The 22485-nt window shown below is 35.2% G+C and overlaps 1 protein-coding gene across 1 annotated transcript; it reads left to right on the top strand.

The window, feature by feature from the left end:
- Nucleotides 1–77: 77 nt before the first annotated feature.
- On the top strand, nt 78–20859 carry LOC127154849 (coiled-coil domain-containing protein 171). The gene is made up of 24 exons (XM_051096701.1): nt 78–311; nt 2301–2461; nt 2538–2688; nt 4164–4338; nt 4558–4748; nt 5347–5493; nt 6857–6949; nt 7021–7181; nt 7544–7724; nt 8062–8173; nt 8315–8388; nt 9976–10065; nt 10166–10324; nt 10426–10593; nt 10666–10821; nt 12257–12818; nt 12926–13107; nt 13198–13332; nt 14216–14401; nt 14863–15008; nt 16577–16631; nt 16720–16851; nt 17261–17413; nt 19683–20859. The coding sequence occupies exons 2-24, from the start codon at nt 2331–2333 to the stop codon at nt 19818–19820; spliced, it is 3678 nt and encodes a 1225-aa protein (XP_050952658.1). The 5' UTR covers nt 78–311; nt 2301–2330; the 3' UTR covers nt 19821–20859.
- The last annotated feature ends 1626 nt before the right edge of the window (nt 20860–22485 follow it).

Here is a 22485-nt window from a genome sequence, read left to right as displayed (position 1 = left end):
TTAAAATTCGGCGGAAGGAAGCGGCAAAATAAAGACGTTTGAAATATTTTAACCCTTTATTTTGTCAGCTAACAAAATATACAAAACACATACGCGTAAATTAAAAGCAAACAGCGATACGTGCGTTTAGGAGAATTTCGCGGTGTTTTTCGCTTGTGGTTGTTGTCATGGTGAGGGCGGAGGAAATATGGCGTCAGATTCAAACAGACGCTGAAGGAGTTTTACAACAACACGGATTTTAACATTTTCGTGTCATTTCACGTCAATATTTCGTCAAACACGGATGTACGAGCATCACAGGCCTTTAAATAGTAAGTTGGTGTTTAGTTTTGCTCATGTTATTTTGAATTAACCGTTTATCGCCTTTAGAAACAAACAAACAAACAACGTGAATTTCATTTAGTTCGATTCGAGTTTTCAGAGAGAGTTTTACTGAATGTCTTTTTTTTGTATTTTAATAAACTACGTATATGTAAACGTTAAATTTATATAAAACGTAGTTTTTGTCAAACGCAGCTAGGTTTAAATACGGCTTTAAACCGTTTTTGTGTGTCTTATGTAATTATATTGCTTTGTTTTTTATTTTCTCTGTCAGAGTTCATCGTAAATCTATCTGAAACATTCGTGTATTTTGTATTTTGGTAACTCTTTACTTTAAGCCTTTATAGATAATGCATTAATTAGTGCACATTACACTGTGTGCAGAATTATTAGGCATGTTGATATTCTGGTCATATTTTTTTTCTAAACACATCTTACCAATTCCAAACCACATCAGTCTTAATAACTACTGTTAATTTTGTATTTCATCATTTATATGTGATACATAATTGTCCGTGAAGGCTGGAAGTGAAAAACTCCTTATATTCAGGTGTGCATAATTATTAGGCATGTTTTCTTTTACAGATAAAATGAGCCAAAAAAGAGATTTAACCCAGACTGAAAAGTCCAAATTATTAAATGCCCATGAGAAGAATGCAATACTAATGCATTACAAGAATTTGCAAAGTTAAGGCTTGACCACTGGACAGCGAAATGCTTGTTGAGTCTGACTCTATTAAGGTGAAGAATTAGGTGTGACACCATCGGGAACCGTTTAGTCTCCAGCGCCACCATTTTCCAGAACTGCAACCTACCTGGAGTCTTCAGAAGTACAATGTGTCAGGTTCTCAGAGACTTTGCTTGGTAAAAAATCCTAAAAAATGCCCCTGACTTAATAAGAATGACAAGCTGACGTGTTGTGAAATACATGAAGACAATAGGCTTTAATAGGCTTTATAGACAGATAAGTTGAGAGTGACTCTTGAAGGACAAGCATCACGTTCTCTTGTACCTCTGATTCAAGAATTTATCTTCCAAAATCTGGCAGTAAGTTTTGGGAGTTCATGTTTAGTCTCCTATCCTGAAAAGTCTGACTTGCAGAGATGGACTAAAAAAAAATATATCATATGTCTTCATGTTCAACACGTCAGCTTGTTATTCTTATTAAGTCAGGGGCATTTTTTAGGATTTTTTACCAAGCAAAGTCTCTGAGAACCTGACACGTTGTACTTCTGAAGACTCCAGGTAGGTTGCAGTTCTGGAAAATGGTGGCGCTGGAGACTAAACGGTTCCTGATGGTGTCACACCTAATTCTTCACCTTAATTCCTACTTCTTTTGCAGTTAACATGCATCTTTTCTTCTCCACCTGTTTTTTCTGACCATGCAGACTCAACAAGCATTTCGCTGTCCAGTGGTCAAGCCTTAACTTTGCAAATTCTTGTAATGCATTAGTATTGCATTCTTCTCATGGACATTTAATAATTTGGACTTTTCAGTCTGGGTTAAATCTCTTTTTTGGCTCATTTTAGCTGTAAACGAAAACATGTCTAATAATTCTGCACACCTGAATATAAGGAGTTTTTCACTTCCAGCCTTCACGGACAATTATATATCACATATAAATGATTAAATACAAAATTAACAGTAGTTATTTAGACTGATGTGGTTTGGAATTGGTAAAATGTGTTTGGAAAAACAATATGACCAGAATATCAACACACCTAATAATTCTGCACACAGTGTATAATATATTATATGAGCCCATGAATAATGTAATACTTCATAAAACGTATATATTCATTGTTACACCTTTAGAAAGTATTTCAACAAGCGATTTAAGATGTAACAAGGAATATAGAAAAGCTATGATGCATCTTAACTTTGGTTACTTTCATAACATTGTATTATGAATATCTTCTAATACATTATAAATAAATGCTTTAAGTGTTACCACTATATTTGTTCATTTGTTTTGCAGATCTCAGAACCGTAACGTAACATCGACCACATGCCCATCGAATCTGCCCGTCCACGCCATGGCAAACGGGTCAAACATAAAGACCCAGTTTCAACCCTGCGGGCGTCTCACCCACGAGCCGTGGCCCAGACTGCACAAAACTCACAGGAAGAGATCAACAGGTTCCTCTGAGACACTTTTGCATGTTTCTAACATATTAAGATGCATGTATGTGACCTCACGCTGTTGTGTTTACAGGCTCAGAGATGTGATCGATCAGCTGCAGAGAGACAGACGGGATGGTGAGAGACAGACAAGTGATGATTTTACTTTCACAGCTGAGCTGAGGTGGAAAATTAACCAGCTGGAAAAGGAGAAACTGGATTTCACTTCCAAAAATAATGAAGAGGTACGTCACTGTCAGTCAGAGGACAGATTAAAAACAAACCCATGCATTTGGCAGATGCTTTTATCTAAAGTGACCTAAATTGCATTAAAATTATAAATTTGATCAGTTCATCTGTTAACCCATGAACCCATTTAACCCATGACCCTGTGTGAAGTACTGTGTCCCACAATTCATTTCACTTGTCCATCCACTTCCAGTGTGATGAATGCATCAAAGGTGATATCAACCACAATTTTTACAGTCTTATTGAGTCATATTATTTTTAATTAAATGTATTAAATAAAATGCTAAAAAAAAAATAGTAAACATAAATAGCCTAAAAATGTAAAAATAAATAATAAATATTATGTCTAATTAAATAGAATTAAAATAATTACAATAAAAAGTCATTTTTTGATCTACCCAGTTAAGTAATATTGAATAAAAATGCCTTTGTTACAGTGCAATTATACATTTAAATAATATAAATAAATTGTTGCTTATAAACAAGAAGTGTAAGAATAGTGTAAAAATAAATCAAGTGTACAAACAAAAAGTGATCAACCACAATTTTTACAATCCACTTGACTCATTTTATTACTTAAATATAACTGAAACAGTAAATATAATTAGAATGGATTACATAATTTAATAATATTTAATCATGTAAGTTATATTAAATTACCCATTTTCACTTTATCATTTTTTTTATTTTGTTGTTTTAATGCATTTTACTTTTTTCTTTATTTTTTATTATTATTATTTTTTTTTTTACTTTTTATTATCAATTAGTCAACGCTTTATTTTACACTGTACTTGTTACACATTACAAGTTCTTACTACAGTAAAAGCAGTAGATTATGCAGAATTACATGCAACTAACCCTAAACCAAACATTATCTTATAAGCAAACTATTAAATAAAATCACTAATTAAATGTATAATTACACTGTACACTTATTCTCCAAATAAAGTATAACTTTATACGGTTTATAATTTTAATTATGCATGTTATGGATATTTTATGATTTTGTTTTTTAAATAATTTGGGTAACACTTTATTTTACGGTTTCTTAACTAGTTGCTTATTAGCATGCATATTACTAGAATATAAGCCATTTATTAGTACTAATTAAGCGCATATTAAATTAAACGTGACATAAAAACATTTTCTTGACTTAAAATAAACATGCATTGAAATAACATAAAAAAAAAAGAAAACTAGCTAGTTTCCAAAGCAGCATTTCTCATTTTAATTTATTTTAACTTGAAGTACTAAATAAACTAAAATGAAAAAAAGCATATTTAAATAAATAAAAATGACAAAAACTCATAAAAAATGTAAATATAAAAGTGAAAACAGAAAATATAAAAAATAAATTCTTATTCAGAATATTAACAAATAAATAATTGTATTCACACTAGAATGTTGTTCACCTGCAGTCGTTCCTGATGTCGTTCGTCAGCGTGACTGAGTGTAACGTGTGTCCCTGCAGGTGTCGCAGTACGAGGCGCAGGTGGCGCGGTTGCGGGCGCAGGTGGAGCGTGGTGAGGCACAACGGCAGACGATGGAGTACAACGTTGCTGTGGTGAAAAGAGACGCGGCTGTAGAGAGGAGAAACGCTGAGGAGAAGATGAACGACCTGAGAAATGACAACCGCAGGCTGGATGGTGTGTGTGTGTGTGTGTGTGTGTTTCACAGACGTGCAGTCACCTGATGTTTATTTATGCAAATACTGAGATATTTCTCAAAATCACAAGTCACATGGATTAAAAACTTATTTTGTTTGGTCATTGAAGACTTACCTTATTGTAATGAAAGGATTTTTCAGTGTTTGTGTGGGAATGACCGTAGTGTGATGTTGATATTGTGTGTGTGTGTGTGTGTAGTCCTCAGCTCAGAGCTGCGTCAGAGAGTGTCAGATCTAGAGAGAGCTTTAGAAATAACGCAGCAGGCGCGAGAGGATGACATTAAGGGCCTCCACACGGAACTGCACGAGAGAGACCGTCTGCTGCTGAGCGCAAATGCTGAGAACGATCTGCTGCAGGCCGAAAAGAGCCGACTAAACACACTGATACAGGTACAGAGAATTTGAGATTCTATTAGAAGTATTGATAAGAAAGAAGTCTCTTCTGCTCACTAAGGCTGCATTTATTTGATCAAAATACAGTGAAAATTGTGAAATATATTTACAATTTAAAAAAAGCTGTTTTCTATGTGAATATCTGTTAAAATGTAATTTATTTCTGTGATCAAAGCAGAATTTTCAGCATCTTTACTCCAGTCTTCAGAAATCATTCTAATATGCTGATCTGCTGCTCAACAAACATTTCTGATTATTATCAATGTTGAAAACAGTTGTGCTGCACAATATTTTGTGGAAACAGTGATGCATTTTAATTTTTTAGGATTCACAGATGAATAGAAAGCTCAAAAGAACAGCATTAGAATAGCATATTTGAAATAGAAGTCTTTTGTAACATTATAAATGTCTTTACTGTAATTTTTGGTCCTTGATGAATGAAAGTACTAATTTCTTAAAAAAAAAAAAAAAAAACCTCTTACCTCAAACTTTTGAAAAGTAGTGTATAGAACTAAAAGATGTCATATGCAGTGTGAGTATTTGAGTAAATTTTTAGTATCACATTTGTTTAATCCTTTTATGTTTGTGTTAACAGGAACAGAACGACACACTACAGAAGATGAAATGTGAAATGGAGAGAATGAAGAGAGACAGAGAGAAAAATGCAGAGAAACTGAAACACAAGTCAATAGAATTGAACCGCAACACAGAGAGAGAAGAGAAACTGCGCTCTGATCTGGAGGTGAGTGTGTGATTTCACAAATATATGATTGATGGACAATGGCGTCCAATATAAAGCTGATATATATGATATCACATTATTTAATTTAAAGATAATAATAGGTAGATAACAGACGCATTAGCTGAAATGTAAATAACATGCATTTACACAGTTTATAAAGGTTTTTTACATAACATTTACCTAAATAATTAGAAATAAATAATTAGAAAAATGTAACTTTATTAAAAAAATAAATGCATCTACAATAAACAGATTTATGCTTCAGATAGAAAATAATTTATCCTATATGTGGGGAAAAAAAAAAAGTGTGTGTTGACTGTATCTCTAGAGCCGTTTTTACACCCAGAAGGCGCCATAGAAGTACCATAATAAAGAAATAATTAAAAAAATAATTTAAAATTGATTTAAAAGATAGATAAATAAACAGAATTTTTCCTATAGTAACTTCTTCATTTGGTGCTGTATATATACCTAAGTATATATATATATATATATATATATATATATACAGTACTGTGCACAAGTTTTAGGCCACTAGTATTTTCACCAGCTAAAAAATGGTTTAAAGTAAGTTATTTTACATCTTTTTGCTGTAGTGTGTCAGTAGGAAACATCAGTTTACATTTCCAAACATTCTGTTTGCCATTAATTGTAATAATCTAGTGAGATTTTTGTTTGCACAAGGAGTCTGACAACAGCCAGTGCTCCACACTGAGATCTGATCTCACCATCATCCAGTCTTCCTGGAATGACATGAAGACACAGAACAAACTGAAACAGACTAAATCCAGAAGAACTGTTTCAACATTGTTTCAAATAACCTACCTGCAAAGCTACCTGAAAAACTCTGCACAAGTGCACCTAGGGCAAAAGCTGCTGTAAACCCAAAGGATGGTCACATCAAATGCTGATTTATTTTAGTTAATAGAAGTTCATTGATAAAGAAAATCTATTTATGACATTGTTTTTGACAGCATCCTCATTTTATGTGCCTAACTGCCTTAAAATTGTAACAGTACTGTGTCTTTGTGGGTATAGGACTCTTAAAGCATCTTGGAGATGTTGCCACAGTTCTTCTGGATTTAGTCTGTCTCCAGCAGCCTGTGACAACAGCCTGTGCTCCATACAAAAATCTCACTGGATTATTATAATTAATGGCAAAATGAATGTTTAGAAATGTAAACTGATATTTCCTACTGACACACTACAGCAAAAGACCAACTTTAACTGACTTTGAACCATTTTTAGCTGATGAAAATACTAGTGGCCTAAAACTTTTGCACAGTACTGTATATGATACATATATACTTAAATATTTTATATTAAGCACATTTGTGTTATTTTTAAAAAACAATACACACAGGCAACTCTACAGAAGGTGAAGGTTCTGGAGCAGAGCGTGGAGTCGGAGCGCGCCGCACACCTGCAGTCTAAATTCAGCTCTGAGATCATCCAGGTAACACACGTGTGTTTATGAACATGCATGTGCAGTCAGACTGCAGCTGATCCGTGTGTGTGTGTGTGTAGATGAGGATAAGGGATCTGGAGGAGGCTCTTGAGGTGGAGAAGAGCAGTAACGCTGACGTCTCGTCCCGTCTGGAGCTCCTGAAGCAGAAGTTTGGAGAAGTGGAGAGAGCGTACGATCACGAGAGAGAAAAATCACACGACACGAGCCAGAAACTCACACAGTAAGATCTCATCTGAGCTTTCAGCATCATTACTCCAGTCTTCAGTGTCACACGATCCTTCAGAAATCATTATAATATGCTGATTCGCTGCTCAACAAACATTACTGATTATGTTGAAAATAGTTGTGCTGCACGATATTGTTGTGGAAACTGTCATACTTTTTATTTTTCACAGATTCACAGATGAATATAAAGTAAAAAAAACAGCATTTATTTGAAATGGAATGTTTTTTTTGTAACATTATAAATGTCTTTACTGGCTCTTGCTGAATAACAGCATTAATTGCTATTGAAAACACACAGACATACTCTAAACATATCTGTATTTGGAGTCATATTTAATGTGGTGTTGATGTGTTCAGGTTGGAGAAGGACTTCTTGACCATGAAAACTGATCTGATTGGTCAGCTGGATGGAGAGAAGGCCGCATCTGCTGAGCTGATTGGACAGTTAGAGCAGGAAAGGGCGGAGTCAATGAAGCTGTCAGTCAAACTGAAGGAGCTGGAGAAAGCGTGGACAGAGAAACAAGAAGAAACCAGCCAGGTAAAAACACTCTGTCTCTTTTTAAAGTTATAGTGCCAAATATATATTTTGTATATTTTTCTAGTATTTTTATAATTATGAAGTGTATATATTCAAATTATACAATCATATAATTATATATATTACTTTTTTTGTTTGTTTTTCATGCATATTAGAGTCGATGTGATGTCATAAAGATGTTTGAATTTGTTTCTGTCACGTCTCTTACATCAGTGATGTTCCAGTTATTATTTTTGACAGGTTGTATCGTTAATGTATTATGCTGCAGTTTTAAATGAACTACCAGCCACATCCTTCAATATTAACTCTCATTTGTCACTGTTTGTGTGTATTTTAGGTGCAGGAGGCTCTTGTGTGTGTGCAGCGGTCCTATGACAGTCTGTTGAGTGAAATTGATCAGGTGCTTCAGCAGTATCAGCAGCAGGGGGCGACACACGCTCATAACACAGGTCAGTATGAACAAAACCAACAAACCTTACATCAGTTTATTACTGTGAAGCCGCTTTGAAACAATCTGTAGTGTATAAAGCGATATAGAAATAAAGGTGACTTAACTTGAAGGTGTTTTACGGAGCGTGTTTGTGTTATAGAGGATGGAGGTAAACACAACGCATCTGCTCTAATGGACATCCTGCGGAGAACACTACATTACTACAACACACAGGTACAACATACACACATATTGAACATACATTAAACACTGCATATTTAGCAACACAGAAACACTATTACCTGACACAGAGGAATAAACGCTTTTTCACCAAATACATTTGTGACCCTGGACCACAAAACCAGTCATAAGGCTCCATTTTTATTAAAAAATGTATGTCTGTTTATAACTCTTTGGAAATCTGGAATCTAAAGTTGAAAATGAAGTTCTTAGCAATGCATGTTACTAATCAAAAATTAACTTTTGATATATTTACGGTGGGAAATTTACAAAATATATTCATGGAACATGATCTTTACTTAATATCCTAATGATTTTTGGCATGAAAGAAAAATTGATCATTTTGACCCATACGATGTGTTGTTGGCTATTGATACAAATATACATGTGCTACTTATGACTGGTTTTGTGCTCCAGGGTCACATTTAGGTAAAAATGGTTTCCTTGAACACAGTGCGTGAGCTCATGAGCTTTATTTGGTTGTTGTTGAGCTCACTCAAATAATGCAGACATCTTAATGTTTGGTGCCGTATCTTGAATTAATGCCATTGCATCCTGAATACATCATGCAGGTACTGTTTTGTACATTTTGTTGTTGTTTTGTCAGTGGACAATTTGGAAATTTGTTGTATGTGAAGTCTGCAGTTACTGTGACAAATTTTATTAGCTGAATGTGGCATTTTGTATTTAGTGAAATAATAAAATCAAGGTGATTAAAACAAAGTAGTTACTGAGGATGATTGTTAATTTATTTTATGTAATATACATGTGTGTGTGTGTATATAGTAATTTAATGTAATATTAAAATATTTTGTTCTTCTGTAAAGTTGCTTGAAACTATTTTGTGATTTGATTATTAAAATAATAATTGAGAGAACTTAAAAATCTGAATGCATGTTGCCTACAATTTTTCTCAACAAATTAATTCATTCATTTATGTAATTATTTATTTATTTATTTTTGTGAACAGTTTCTTGGTTATTTTAGCATCATGAAAATACTATTAAAGTTGATGACTATTATTTTTTTAGATTTTATTTTAGATTTAGTTAAGCACTTTAAGTTGAACTAAATGAAAATGAGAAATGTTGCCTTGACAACAAACTGAAATGTAAATTTAAAATTTGAAATAAAGGTTTTTATGGGTTTCTGTTTCTGTGCTGCTAAATATGCAGTGTTTTAGTATTTATTTATTTATTTTTGTGAACAGCTTCTTGGTTATTTTAGCATCACTAAAATAACATGAAAGTTTTTATTAATTTTTTTTTTTATGTTAATTTTGTTGCATGTTTTTCCATTTTTATTATTTTTTTGAATGTCTATCATTTTTATTAATTTAATGCAGTTTTAGTTAAGAACTTTTAAGTTTAACAAACAAAATGATAAATGTTGCCTTGGCAACTAACTGAAATTTAAAATTTAAATTTAAAATAAATAAAAAATTCAATAAAGAGGTTTTTGTTTTATTTCAGTTAAAGTTTTTGCTTATTTATTTGAAGTAACACAAATTATATGCATGATTTTATTTCATGTTTTGCTGTAATACATTGTTAAATTGACTGTGTGTGTGTGTGTGTGTAGTTGCAGGAGTCTGTGATTGTGATGCAGAAATTGAATCATGAGGTCAGACAGAAGGATGAAACAATCACTGATCTCCAGAGGAACATCCAGGTGTGTGTTTATCATTGTTCTGCTGATCAACAGACATTTAGGATGTAGATGAATAATACAGTGTCTTTGTAGGGTTAATCTGGTTTCTGTCTGTCTGCAGGAGTGTGAGGCTCGTGGCGTGTGTGTAAATGACGAGGTGAAGCGTTTGCGTGCATGTGTCGCAAACGCCGCAGCTGACCTGCGCAGCCTCAAAATGCAACACACAGACACACAAACACAGATGAGCAAACTCCAACAGCAACATTACAATGACTGCCAGGTACACAAACACACAGGAAGTGAGAGTATAACACTGTTTGCAATGTCTGATATCATTAGTATGTTACTATTGACTCATTCGACTGTAATGATTGTGTTTAGGAGAAACTGACGTTCCTCCACACACTGTATCAGCGTCTGCTCGCCGGATGTGTGCTGGTGACGCCGCCGCACAGCATGCTGGGTACCTTCTCGTGGGTGGAGCTTAGCGCAGTGGTGCAGGAGCACGTGAACAGACTGACCTCTGACCTCTCCGCAGCCAATCAGAAGGTGAGTAGAAGCTAATGGAAAAGATTTTCACAGATGTTGTGCACAGGTGTGTGTAACTGTTGTGTGTTTCAGGTGTCATGTTTAGAGAGTGTGTGTGAGGGGAAATCGGCAGCGCTGGAGAGTGTGAGCGCACAACTGAGACAACGAGAGGAGACCTGGAGCAAACAGAGAGAAGATCTCAACGCACAACACACACACCTCAACAAGCAGCTGCAGCACAAGATACAGGTACACAAACACACACACACACAGAGTCATGTTTGTTTTTGTGAATTGTGGGGACTTTCCATAGACTTAATTATAATTATAGATTTTACACTGACCTAACAATATTGTCTATCCCCTAACCCAACCCTAACCCTAAAACTATTTCAATCAATGTCATAAACTTAAAGACATACGCAAGTAGTAGTAATGACAGTGTTGTGTAAATATGGCTGAAGACGTGAAAAGAACAGATGAACTGAATCAATTGAGTCATTTACGCTGGAACCGCTCAGATTGATTCAAATTTGTGACTTCGATCATTCATTTCAAACGATTCACTAGCAAAAATCAGATCAGTTTAAAAGAACCATTAATTTTCAGTTTCAACATTACTTGTAGCGATTTTAAAAAGCACGTAGTGATGGGTGAAACCGAGCTTTTCGAAACTCCGAATCAGTTAAACAATTGCGTCGCAAAATCGGGACTTCAAATCGCATATAGCGAATAATTTGATTTAGGTCGTAACAGGTTTGTGAATGATGAATGATTCAAATAAAGTGATTTGCGATACGCAAAGTTCCGATCCATGCTCCGAGTCCTTATCTCTATGGTTGGCGAATCATTCAGATCGGGTCTTCAGAGCGAGTTCGCGAATCATTTGGTTTAGATCGGAACAGGTTTGTGAATCATTTCGCGAATTGAATGATTCAGATCAGATGATTTGCGATTTGAAGTTCCGATCTAAGTCAAATTATTCGCGATACGCAAAGTTCCGATCTAAGTCAAATGATTTGTGATTCACACTCTGAGTCCTGATCTGAAATAATGGTTCACGAATCATTTTTCAGATCAGAACTTCAGATCATGTGGATTTTCGCAAATCTTTATTTCTGTTTTTTTTTTTTCTTAAAGAGTAGAAACCACGTACAGTTACAAAAAGAAAAAGAAAAAAGAAAGTATACACAAATACAAACCCCTTAAGAAAATTAACCGTGGTTTTACTATAGTAAAATAGTATACTTTATTACCAATACTTCGCATGTGCTTTTCTTAATTTTTGCCATTTTTTTTATTAGTACATTTTTATTGATCTATTTCTCTTATTTTATCATTTGAAATAGAAGACATAAGTGAGATCTCTGATTGAAGTCCTTGAAAAAAAAAAAAAAAAAAAAATGGATTTTTAAAAAATTATTTTACAGTATCTGTACAAACACTGCTTACTAGACTGGAGCCGCTTGGCTTTACTTGATTCTCCATTATTCTTTTTTTAGTCTCAAATCTGATCATCAGAGTCTTTTGAGGAACGTTTGTTTCCAGAAGCTTTACTTTCACTGTTCCTCAGCGGAGGAATGATCTTCACAAACCTCCAACACATCTCACATCTTTTGAGGAACGTTTATTTGTTCATCTCTCAATCATGTGATTGCATTGCATTATGTTTTGTATCTCTCAGGATCTCAGCAGGCAGCTGCAGCAGGCCGAGGGGCGTGTCCGCTCTCTGGAGCGCGCTCAGTGCGAGCAGGAACAGGAAGTGACGCGTCTGCAGGGCTTGGTGAACGCGAGCGGCCACGAGGAGGCGTGTCTGTTGGCGGCGTGCGGCGTGTTGGCGGGATGTGTCCGCGGTCTGCGCAGACAGGTGTGCGCGCTGGCGTGGCAGAAGGCCGTGCTGCAGGAGCGTGTGTGCGACGCCGACGTCCTGAGGTCAGAGGTCGGCAGGCTGCTGCACGCGCTGGGTGACGGTGGGATCAAAGGTCATGGCGCACGCAGGTTCCGGCGGTGTGTGATCGCGGTGCTGGCGGCGGGTCGTCTGCGTGCGCTGGGACGGAGATCCGCGGTGATGTTCAGGGTTGCGGTGGGTTTCGGGCTGCAGCCGCTCGTGTGTGTGAACGAGGTGAAGCTCAGAGAGGAAGAGGAGGATGACGGCAGCAGGGTGATGAAGACACTTACTTCCTCTGAGCTGCTTGTGCTTGTACATTCAAGCATGGAGGGAGTGCAGCAGGAAATGAACCGAACCGGTGAGAAGCACATACACGATTTATGATTATTATGTTATTATTGCAGTTGAAAATACTATCAGATATGATGTGACAAAATAATAACAATTTGAATTTATGTGTGTCAGACTGTGTGAAGGACTCCTCGCGTGTGGCGTCGGCAGCTCAGAGCGCATGCAGGAAGTTACTTGAACGGCTGCTGTCAGACGTGGACTCTCAGTGCTGCGGGCATTATGGGAAGGACTCGCTGGCACGGCGACTGGCTGACGGACTTCACACGCTCGTGAAACACAGCTACTGTAACAGCAAGGTACGCAAACACACACATATGAAAGAAATCAGCCCAGACTGGCAGGTTTTGTGACGCATCTATAATGTGTGTGTGTGTGTGTGTGTGTAGATGATGATGGCGTTTCTTCAGAAGCACATCCTGGAGTTCACACAGCGTTTGCATTCAGCTGAGGTCGAGCGCAGGAACCTGAGACTGGAGATCTCACGCTTAAAACGCACAAACAGCTGCAAAGACACACACACCGTGAGTCACAGCAACATAATCAACATACAACACCTGAACTACTGCAACAGGTTCAATTATGAATGTTAAGTTGTATTTATTTGATCAAAAATACAGTAAAATTGTGAAATATTATTATAATTTGAAATAGCTGTTTTCTATGTGAATATCTGTTAAAATGTAATTTGTTTCTGTGATCAAAGCTGAATTTTCAGCATCATTACTCCAGTCTTCAGTGTCACATGATCCTTCAGAAATCATTCTAATATGCTGATTTGCTGCTCAACAAACATTTCTGATTATTAGCAATGTTGAAAACAGTTGTGCTGCACAATATTTTTGTGGAAACCACAAAAACTACTATTCAAAGTTTGGGCTGAGAAAGATTTTAAAAATATACTTTTATTAATCAACAACACATTAAATTAGTGAAAAGTGACAGTAAAGACATTTTTAATGTCACAGAATATTTCTATTTCAAATAAATGCTGTTCTTTTGAACTTTCTATTCATCTGTGAATCCTGAAGAATAAAATTTATGACTGTTTCCACAAAAATATTGTGCAGCGCAACTGTTTTCAACATTGCTAATAATCAGAAATGTTTGTTGAGCAGCAAATCAGCATATTAGAATGATTTCTGAAGGATCATGTGACACTGAAGACTGGAGTAATAATGCTGAAAATTCAGCTGCACATCATAATAATAAATTACATTTTAACAGATAGTCGCATAGAAAATAGCTATTGCAATATTATTTCACATTTTTACTATATTTTTGATCAAATAAATTCAGCCTTGGTGAGCAGAAGAAAACACACACACAAACATTTTTTTTTTTCTGAAGTTTGATTGGTAGTGTATGCATTTGTAAAATGTTTTGTTTATTTTGTGTGTGTGTCAGGCGTGTGTTCCTCTCCAGCAGTTCGAGAGTGTGTGTGAGGAGCTCAACAGTGCCCTACAGAGGGAGCAGCGCGCTCAGGCTCTGCTGCATGATCAGGCCGCTCAGCTGCAGCAACTGGGCCTCAGCATGGAGCTTCACACGGGGGAAGAGCTAGAGAAAGACCGCACACTCGCACAGGCTGTGCAGGTAAACACACACACACACACATATTGCTGTGAATCTCTCAGGACTGACCCACATTTCTGACTGTTGCTGTATTACCAGCACACAATTAAAATAATGCAGCACAATCTTGTGTTTTTGAATTTTGTAGCCGCAAAAAAACACTGAATGGACATTATGTGACTATTGTTATTCGCTTTGTTCTTTCCATGAAGATGTAGCCTTTCTGCTGACATGTCATTAAATAAAATAAATTTAGAATAAATTTTAAAGTTATTTTTTTGTTTTCAGCTAACATTTTAATTTAAGTAACAAAATCTTTGTATGGATTCAATTTTAGTTTCAGTTTTAGTTAACTATAATAATCCTAATACGTAATGCATAGTAAGTAATGCTAGGTAAATAAATTAAAAACCTGGATTATTCATGTCACAACAGACATTAGAATGAAGAATAAATGGGACGCTTTGTCGTTGTCTCATCAGAGTCTGTCAGACGCCAAGCTGGAGTTAAGGAGGAAGGATCAGACGTTGCGTTCGCTGGGGAAACGGCTCAGCCAATCACAGCAGGAGAACAAACAGCTACAGCACGACATCGCCAGTGCAGAGAACACACTGATCAATGCAGAAAAGTAACACACACACTCCGTCTCCTTTAAATTAATATTTCAGTAATTCAGCAACACATTTCCATGTTCTTACTTGGTCACATGACATGGTAAACAATTTTTTTTCCAGTTAGTTTTATTTGTTTTTATTGTAACTATTTTAATTTCACATTTCTGTTATTTAATTTATTTTTAGTAGTTTTATGTTTTTATTTTAATATTATTAAGGGGGGGACACTGCAGGCAAAAACACATTTTTTTTTATGTGCCTGTCAAGTTTGAGATTTTGGGCTGTTTTTTTATAGTTTTTGTTTTTTTATTTTTTTTTTTCTTCAGATTAGTGGAAAGAAAAAATCCAGAAGACACTGCGTTTCTTTTATAGCACTTTATCTATTTTTGTCAGTGGATTTAAATTAAAATACATATTTTTAAATTTTCTCAAAATGAATTTTTTCTCAGCCATAAATCTCCACTTCAGCAGCACTTACTTTTAGCAGCAACTACATTTTTATTCCTGTCCTTATCCTGAAGGTTTTTACAGAGGGATTTGTTCATATATAATTTGTTTGATTATATACTACATTTTAAACCCAAAAAATTGTGAAAATATATTGTTTTCTATCTGTTCTAAGTATTTTCTGAATTATGGAGGGACAAAAATGAGTTACCCAAATTCCCTCTGTAAAAAACATTTGACTCTAATATGTAAAAAAAAAAATTAACAAGAATATTGAAACTGACTTCATCCAGTGTTTAGATTTTTTTTAATTTATGCAAATTAGTGCATGTTTCAGTAAATAATGCCTCATTTGCATATTTAAACCTAACATTTTAGAAAACTTGTAACAAAAGGCGATAACTAATACTAGTTAATGTTTTTTTTTACCCTATTCACCTGCAGTGTCTCACCTTAATTGTAACTTTTTTAATTACTTAATTATTTAGAAGATTTAAAAAAAACTAATAATAAAACCTAAAAGCTCATTCTTTAAAAAATTTAATTATTAGCTTTTTATCAACTCATGAACTCATGCCATAATGCATCAGAATTCCATTATTCTCAATGGGAATTCTTTATACAAAGTATAAGTTTGCCTCACATATGTGTGTGTGTGTACTGTGTGTAATTAATATGTATATATAAATACACACAAATGTTTTGTGTGTGTGTGTGTGTGTGTGTGTGTGTGTGTGTGTGTATATATATATATATATATATATATATATAAAAAATATATTTAGTTAAGAGAAATATATTATTTATGTGCTAAATATTTTATATATATATATATATATATAATAATTTATAGAAAAATTATAATAAATACCTATACATATTTCTTAAATATATACATAAATGTCTTTGTATTTATATATACATAATAATTACACACAGTACACACATATATTCGGCAAAATCAAAGTTTTATTTTGTATGTGATTAATCGCGATTACATGTTTGACAGCCCTATTTCTCATTCATTTCTTACCATTTCAGGTGAAATGTGAGCTGGACTTGTTCTTGACAGGTTTCATGATATTCACTCGAGATCTTACACAGGTTGCACTGTTTTTTGCATCCATTTTTACAGGAATAAAGAGTCTCTGATAAGCTACATTAAGTCTGTGGAGGAGTGTTTACAAGAGGCAAGGACATACATTAAAAATATTTATTTTAAAAATCAAAGATTGTTTTTACTGTTCTGCATGTCTTCAAGCTTTCTTTTGTTTTCAGATGAAAGATCAAGTCATTCTGTCCAGAAAAGCCTCTTCACAGGATGATTTCACCCTACAGCTCTCCAGAATGTCCCTAACACAATCAGACATGCACAGCATCGTGGGAAACCCAGAGACAGAAGCATGTCAGGTACAAACTCTTACAAATAATATACTTCAAGTTGGTATGCAAAGTACATATTGTGCCGATGCAGATGCATGCTTCATACCAAGTATGCATGCCTTTGCATACTTTATGCTTTGTTGCATGCAGAGTCATCCTTTACTAAGTTTGCATGCTAGATATGCATGCTGATGCTTGCTTGATATTATGCATCCTAAGTATGCATGCTGTTGTATACTTCATATTTAATGTTAGCAGTAGTATGCATGCTGATTCAAAGTTCTTTACTAAGTTTGCATGCTAAGTGCATAATTCGTGACACAGAACAGTAACATACTCCTTCCAAAGCAGAATGTGGACTGGGAGTCTCATATTGAATTTTCTGCCCTACAATACAGAGCGAATGAATGTCATGCTGAACGTGTGTGTGTTGTAGCGTTTGGTGATGCGTTTTCTGGAGCTGCATCAGCTGGTGTGCTCAAAAATATCATCTCAGGAGAGAGAGATCTCATCATACGAGTCTCACATCACAGCACTGAAGAATGAACTACAGGACGCCTGCCTGCGGGAGAGAAACAGCTGTATACCGGTAAGAGAGTGCTGGAAAAGGAAGTTACTAATGCTGAATTGTAGTACTGATTATTGTAAATGAAAATCATACTTAGGTCATGACTGTCAGTTATTTGTAAACTAAAATGCTGTAACAGACTGAGCTGTTTAGGTCCATTGTATAAAACTATCCACCTTATTTTTTAATGCGGAAGTAAGCGGTTTTCTGGTATGCGTTAGACATCTGGTTCATAATCCGTCATAGGAAAATAACGAGAAGAATATCAAAGTGCAGTAAACGGTAAAACGGTTTGCACTACAAACCAGTGTGTTCATAATTAAGATAATACATTAAAATAATATGGTAAGACACACCAGTTTGCAATATCAAGCAGCAAAACAAGCTTTTTGTGCAGCTAAAAATAGCTGGAAGTGAATAAGACTGGAGGCCAGACACAGAAAATGTACAAATGGCTGCACCCGCTCTTATGGGAAAAATAAGGTGGATAAATAACATTAATATAATGCAAATTAATGCCCGTGCATCTTTTGTGGAAATTTCAAATGATATTAAACTAATATGTTTGCATAGCAATCCTCTTAAAATGTGAACAGTATTTTCACTTGTTTGCACATTTTCAGTAACATAAATTAATATTTTAGTTTAATGAAGATTGTTGTTTTCATAGTGTATAAGTTTTATTAATAAAGTAAAAACATTCACATTTTTGCAGATCAATACATATTCAGTGTCTTCATCCGTTAGTATTTTTTATTGTAGGATGAAATATAAAATTGCAAAATGCATGAAAGGGAATGCATAAATCAGTGCTTTTAATACCCAAGTACATTAAAAAATCAAGTACTTTTACTCAAGTAATATTGAAAAAAGAGTAATTGTACTTTTACTAATGTAATATTTTATTAAGGTGTTTGTACTTTCGCTTTTGTAAAATTCAAAAGTACTAATTATACTGTTACTGGAGTAAAATATTATTGTGCAGTCTACTTTTACTCAATTAAAATTGAATATGAGTATTAATACTTTCACTGGTGTAATATTTTATTAGGGTATCTATAACTTTAACTTAAAATTGAAAATTAATACTTCTACTTAGGTAATAGTTTATTATCCTATCAGTACTTTTACTCTATTAAAATAAAAAAACAAGTACTTATGCTTTTACTGAAGTTATATTTTATTATGGTATCTGTACTATTGAAGTAATATTTTTTTAGGGTATCTGTTCATTTACTCTAGTAAAAATCAAAACTAATACTTATACTGTTAGTGGGGTAATATTTTATTATGGTATCTGTACTATTGGAGTATTTACTAATATTTACTATTATACTAATAATACTGTTACTGGAGTAAAATTCCATTGTCCAGTCTGTACTTTTACTCAATTAAAATTGAAAACGATTACTGGAGTAATATTTTAAGGTATCTGTACTGTTGAAGTAATATTTTTTTGGGGGTGTCTGTACATTTGCTCTAGTAAAATTTAAAATGAATACTTATACTATTAGTAGAATAATATTTTATAATAATATGGCATCTGTACTATTGGAATAATATTTTACTATTATACGAATTATACTGTTACTGAAGTAAAATTTTATTGTCCAATATGTACTTTTACTCAGTTACAGTGAGTACTGGAGTAATATTTTATTAGGGTATCTATACTTAAACTAACTTGAGAAAATGAGTACTTCTAATTAAGTAATATTTTATTATGGTATCTGAACTTCTATTATGGTATTTGTACTTTTACTTGAAAACAAGTACTTATACATTTACAGAAGTAATATTTTATGGTATCTATACCTTAACTCTAGTAAAATTGAAAACAAGTGTTTATACTATTGGAATAATGTTATTGGAGTATCAGAACTTTTTCTCTAGTAAAATGCAAAATAGTTATTTATACTATTACTGGAGTAATATTTTATAAAGGTATCTTTGTTTACTCAATTAAAATTAAAAAATGCTTATAGACCATTTCGTCAGATGTAAACATACTGGTCCCGATACACTTCCTGTTTTTTTTTTTTTTTAACTTTACACAAACATCACAAAAAAATACAACCAACATAACATTTGACTGGATGAAAATGTTACATTAGCGCCTTTAAGATGTATTTGTATATGTGAAATAAAATAAAAAATAAAAAACAAAAAAACAGGAAGTGCTATTGGACCAGTGTTGTTTACATCTAGCGAAATGGTCTATACTTTTACTAGAATAATGTATGTGTGATTTATATATTCTCTGTTAACTCTCCCTCTGTTTTTCTGGTAGTTGCTTGCGTCCTCTGAGCCGTCAGCAGAGGTGGATTATGGGACGTGTTTTCTGTCAGACGCTGCGGTCTCACTGAAAAGCTCCTCTAGAAACACACTCTCAGATCTCCAGAGGAAAGTCAAAGAGAGAAAACACTGATGAACTGAAGCTAAATCACTGTGAGACAGACAATCAAACGGTCTCGTTCACAGGAACGTCTCATGTTTGTGATACCTGACTTTTCTGTGGATGATGTGTAATGGTGACACTGTTAACAAGTGTTATTAAATCTGCTGTGGTTTATTGGTGCTAGCGCTGTACTCCTCCTCACGCTCACATACATAAAACAACAGTGATGGAGGGGGGGGCGGGGGAATAAGATGTGTCACCCTAAATCTAGCAAAGTCTGCATTAAGTTTGACTTTTCAAATATACACTACCTCCCAAAACTTTGGAAAACCTCATGTTCTTTCTTTGGTCTGGTGCTTATTTATCATAGTCACATTAATGCTTGATTATCTGAGTAAGTGACACTGACTACGCAGATGCTGGATGTCAGAGGAGTGTGTGTTTTTTTTTGTTGTTTTTTTTTTAATCCTCCACTCGTCTGTGAAAATCCTCTTTCCAGTCGCCGTTCAGAGATGAGGAGAGACGAATGGGGCGTAGGTCTCGGTTCATGTAGATTATCTGACTGTCACTGGCTGCCAGTGATGTGTGTGTGTGTGTGTGTGTGTGTGTGTGTGTGTGTGTGCACCTGGTATTCATCACGTTATGGGGACCAAATGTCCCCACAAGGATAGTAATACCAGTAAATTTTGACCTTGTGGGGACATTTGTGAGGTCCCCATGAGGAAACAGGCTTATAAATCATGCAGAATGAGTTTTTTTGAGAAAGTAAAAGTGTGCACAGTCTCCTGTGAGGGCTAGGTTTAGGTGTAGGGTAGGTGTAGGGTGATAGAAAATACGGTTTGTACAGTATAAAAACCATTACGCCTATGGAATGTCCCCATAAAACATGTAAACCCAACATGTGTGTGTGTGTGTGTGTGTGTGTGTGTGTGTTTTGTACATTTTAAATTCATCACTTTTAGAGTTTAAAATGAAGAGCTCCATCCCATGTTAGTGTGCTTTTTGAAACTACTGTTTGTGGAAACATCATCTTATTTTAAATCTAGTGAAATGCTAAAATCATCTGGCCACAAAAATTTTTGTCAAGTCCTAAAGTTCCGATCTGAATCAGTTGATTTACTATACGTGCTTTTAAATTGCAATCTGTTGCAATCTGAATCAGTTGATTTGCAAAGTCGCTCCAAAGTCCCAATCTGAATCAAATGATTCACGATACGTACTTTGAAGTTCCGATCTGAATCAATTCATTCGCGAAGCATTTCAGAGTCCTGATCTGAATCAAACGATTTGCGAAGCTGCTAAGTCCTGATCCGAATCAATTGATTCACGATAAGTGATTTGAAGTTCCAATCTGAATCACTTGATTCAGAACACATGCTTTAGTCCCGATCCGAATCAAATGATTCGCGATGCATGCTTTGAAGTTCTGACCTGAATCGATTCGCGATACGTGCTTTGAAGTTGCGATCTGAATCAATTGATTCGCGAAGCCGCACCGAAGTCCCGATCTGAATGAAATGATTCGCGAAGCCGCTCCGAAGTCCCGAACTGAATCAAATGATTCGCGATAAGTGCATTGAAGTTCCGACCTGAGTCGATTCACGATACGTGCTTTGAAATTGCGATCTGAATCAATTGATTCGCGAAGCCGCACCGAAGTCCCGATCTGAATGAAATGATTCGCGAAGCCGCTCCGAAGTCCCGAACTGAATCAAATGATTCGCGATACGTGCATTGAAGTTCCGACCTGAGTCGATTCACGATACGTGCTTTGAAATTGCGATCTGAATCAATTGATTCGCGACCCCGCACCGAAGTCCCGAACTGAATCAAATGATTCGCGATACGTGCATTGAAGTTCCGACCTGAATCAATTCACGATACGTGCTTTGAAGTTGCGATCTGAATCAGTTGATTCGCGAAGCCGCACCGAAGTCCCGATCCGAATCAGATGATTCGCGATACGCGCTACGATGTTTCGATCCGAATCGAATGATTCGCCATACGCGATCCAAAGTTCTGATCTAAATCAATGACTCGCAGTACGCGCTTTGAAGTCCCATTCTGAATCAAATGATCCGCGAACTCGCTCCGAAGTCCTATATTAAACAAATGGCTCGTGATACGCGATTCGTTTTGAGCGCCTCCAAACAGTGAATCATTTTGCGGTCGTTTAACTGATTTGGAGTTCTGAAAATTTCCGTTTCACTTATCACTGCGTGCTTTATAAAATCATTTCAAGCAAATTCGAAAATAAATGGATTTTTTAACTGGTTTTATGCTAAAGTAAATAACGATTGAAATGAATGATCGAAGCCACGAGTTTGAATCAGTCAGAGTGGTTTCAGCGTAAATGACTCACTCATTTGAATCGGTTTATCTGTTCCGTTTTGTTTTCGCGTCTTCATCCATGTTTACAGGACATTTTCAGCACTACTACTGACTTAGCTCAATCGTTTTATGAGATTAGCTAAAATAAGTGAAAAAAGGTGTGATGTTTACAAATAAAATATTCATATTTCTATTCCGAAGATGCTTTCCACGTTGGAGACATCCAACACAAATCTACGGAAAATATTGAGGTGAGGTAACCTTTTACTTGTAAGGAGTAAAACACTGCATTAATATGACGAGCTGCAGCTCAAAATACATGTTAGATGTAAACATTGTGCATTATGGTGGAGTTTGTAGCTTA

The sequence above is a fragment of the Labeo rohita genome, chromosome 23, assembly GCF_022985175.1.
Source record: "Labeo rohita strain BAU-BD-2019 chromosome 23, IGBB_LRoh.1.0, whole genome shotgun sequence".
Classification (NCBI taxonomy): Eukaryota; Metazoa; Chordata; class Actinopteri; order Cypriniformes; family Cyprinidae; genus Labeo; species Labeo rohita.
This window is presented reverse-complemented; position numbering and strand designations above follow the sequence as displayed.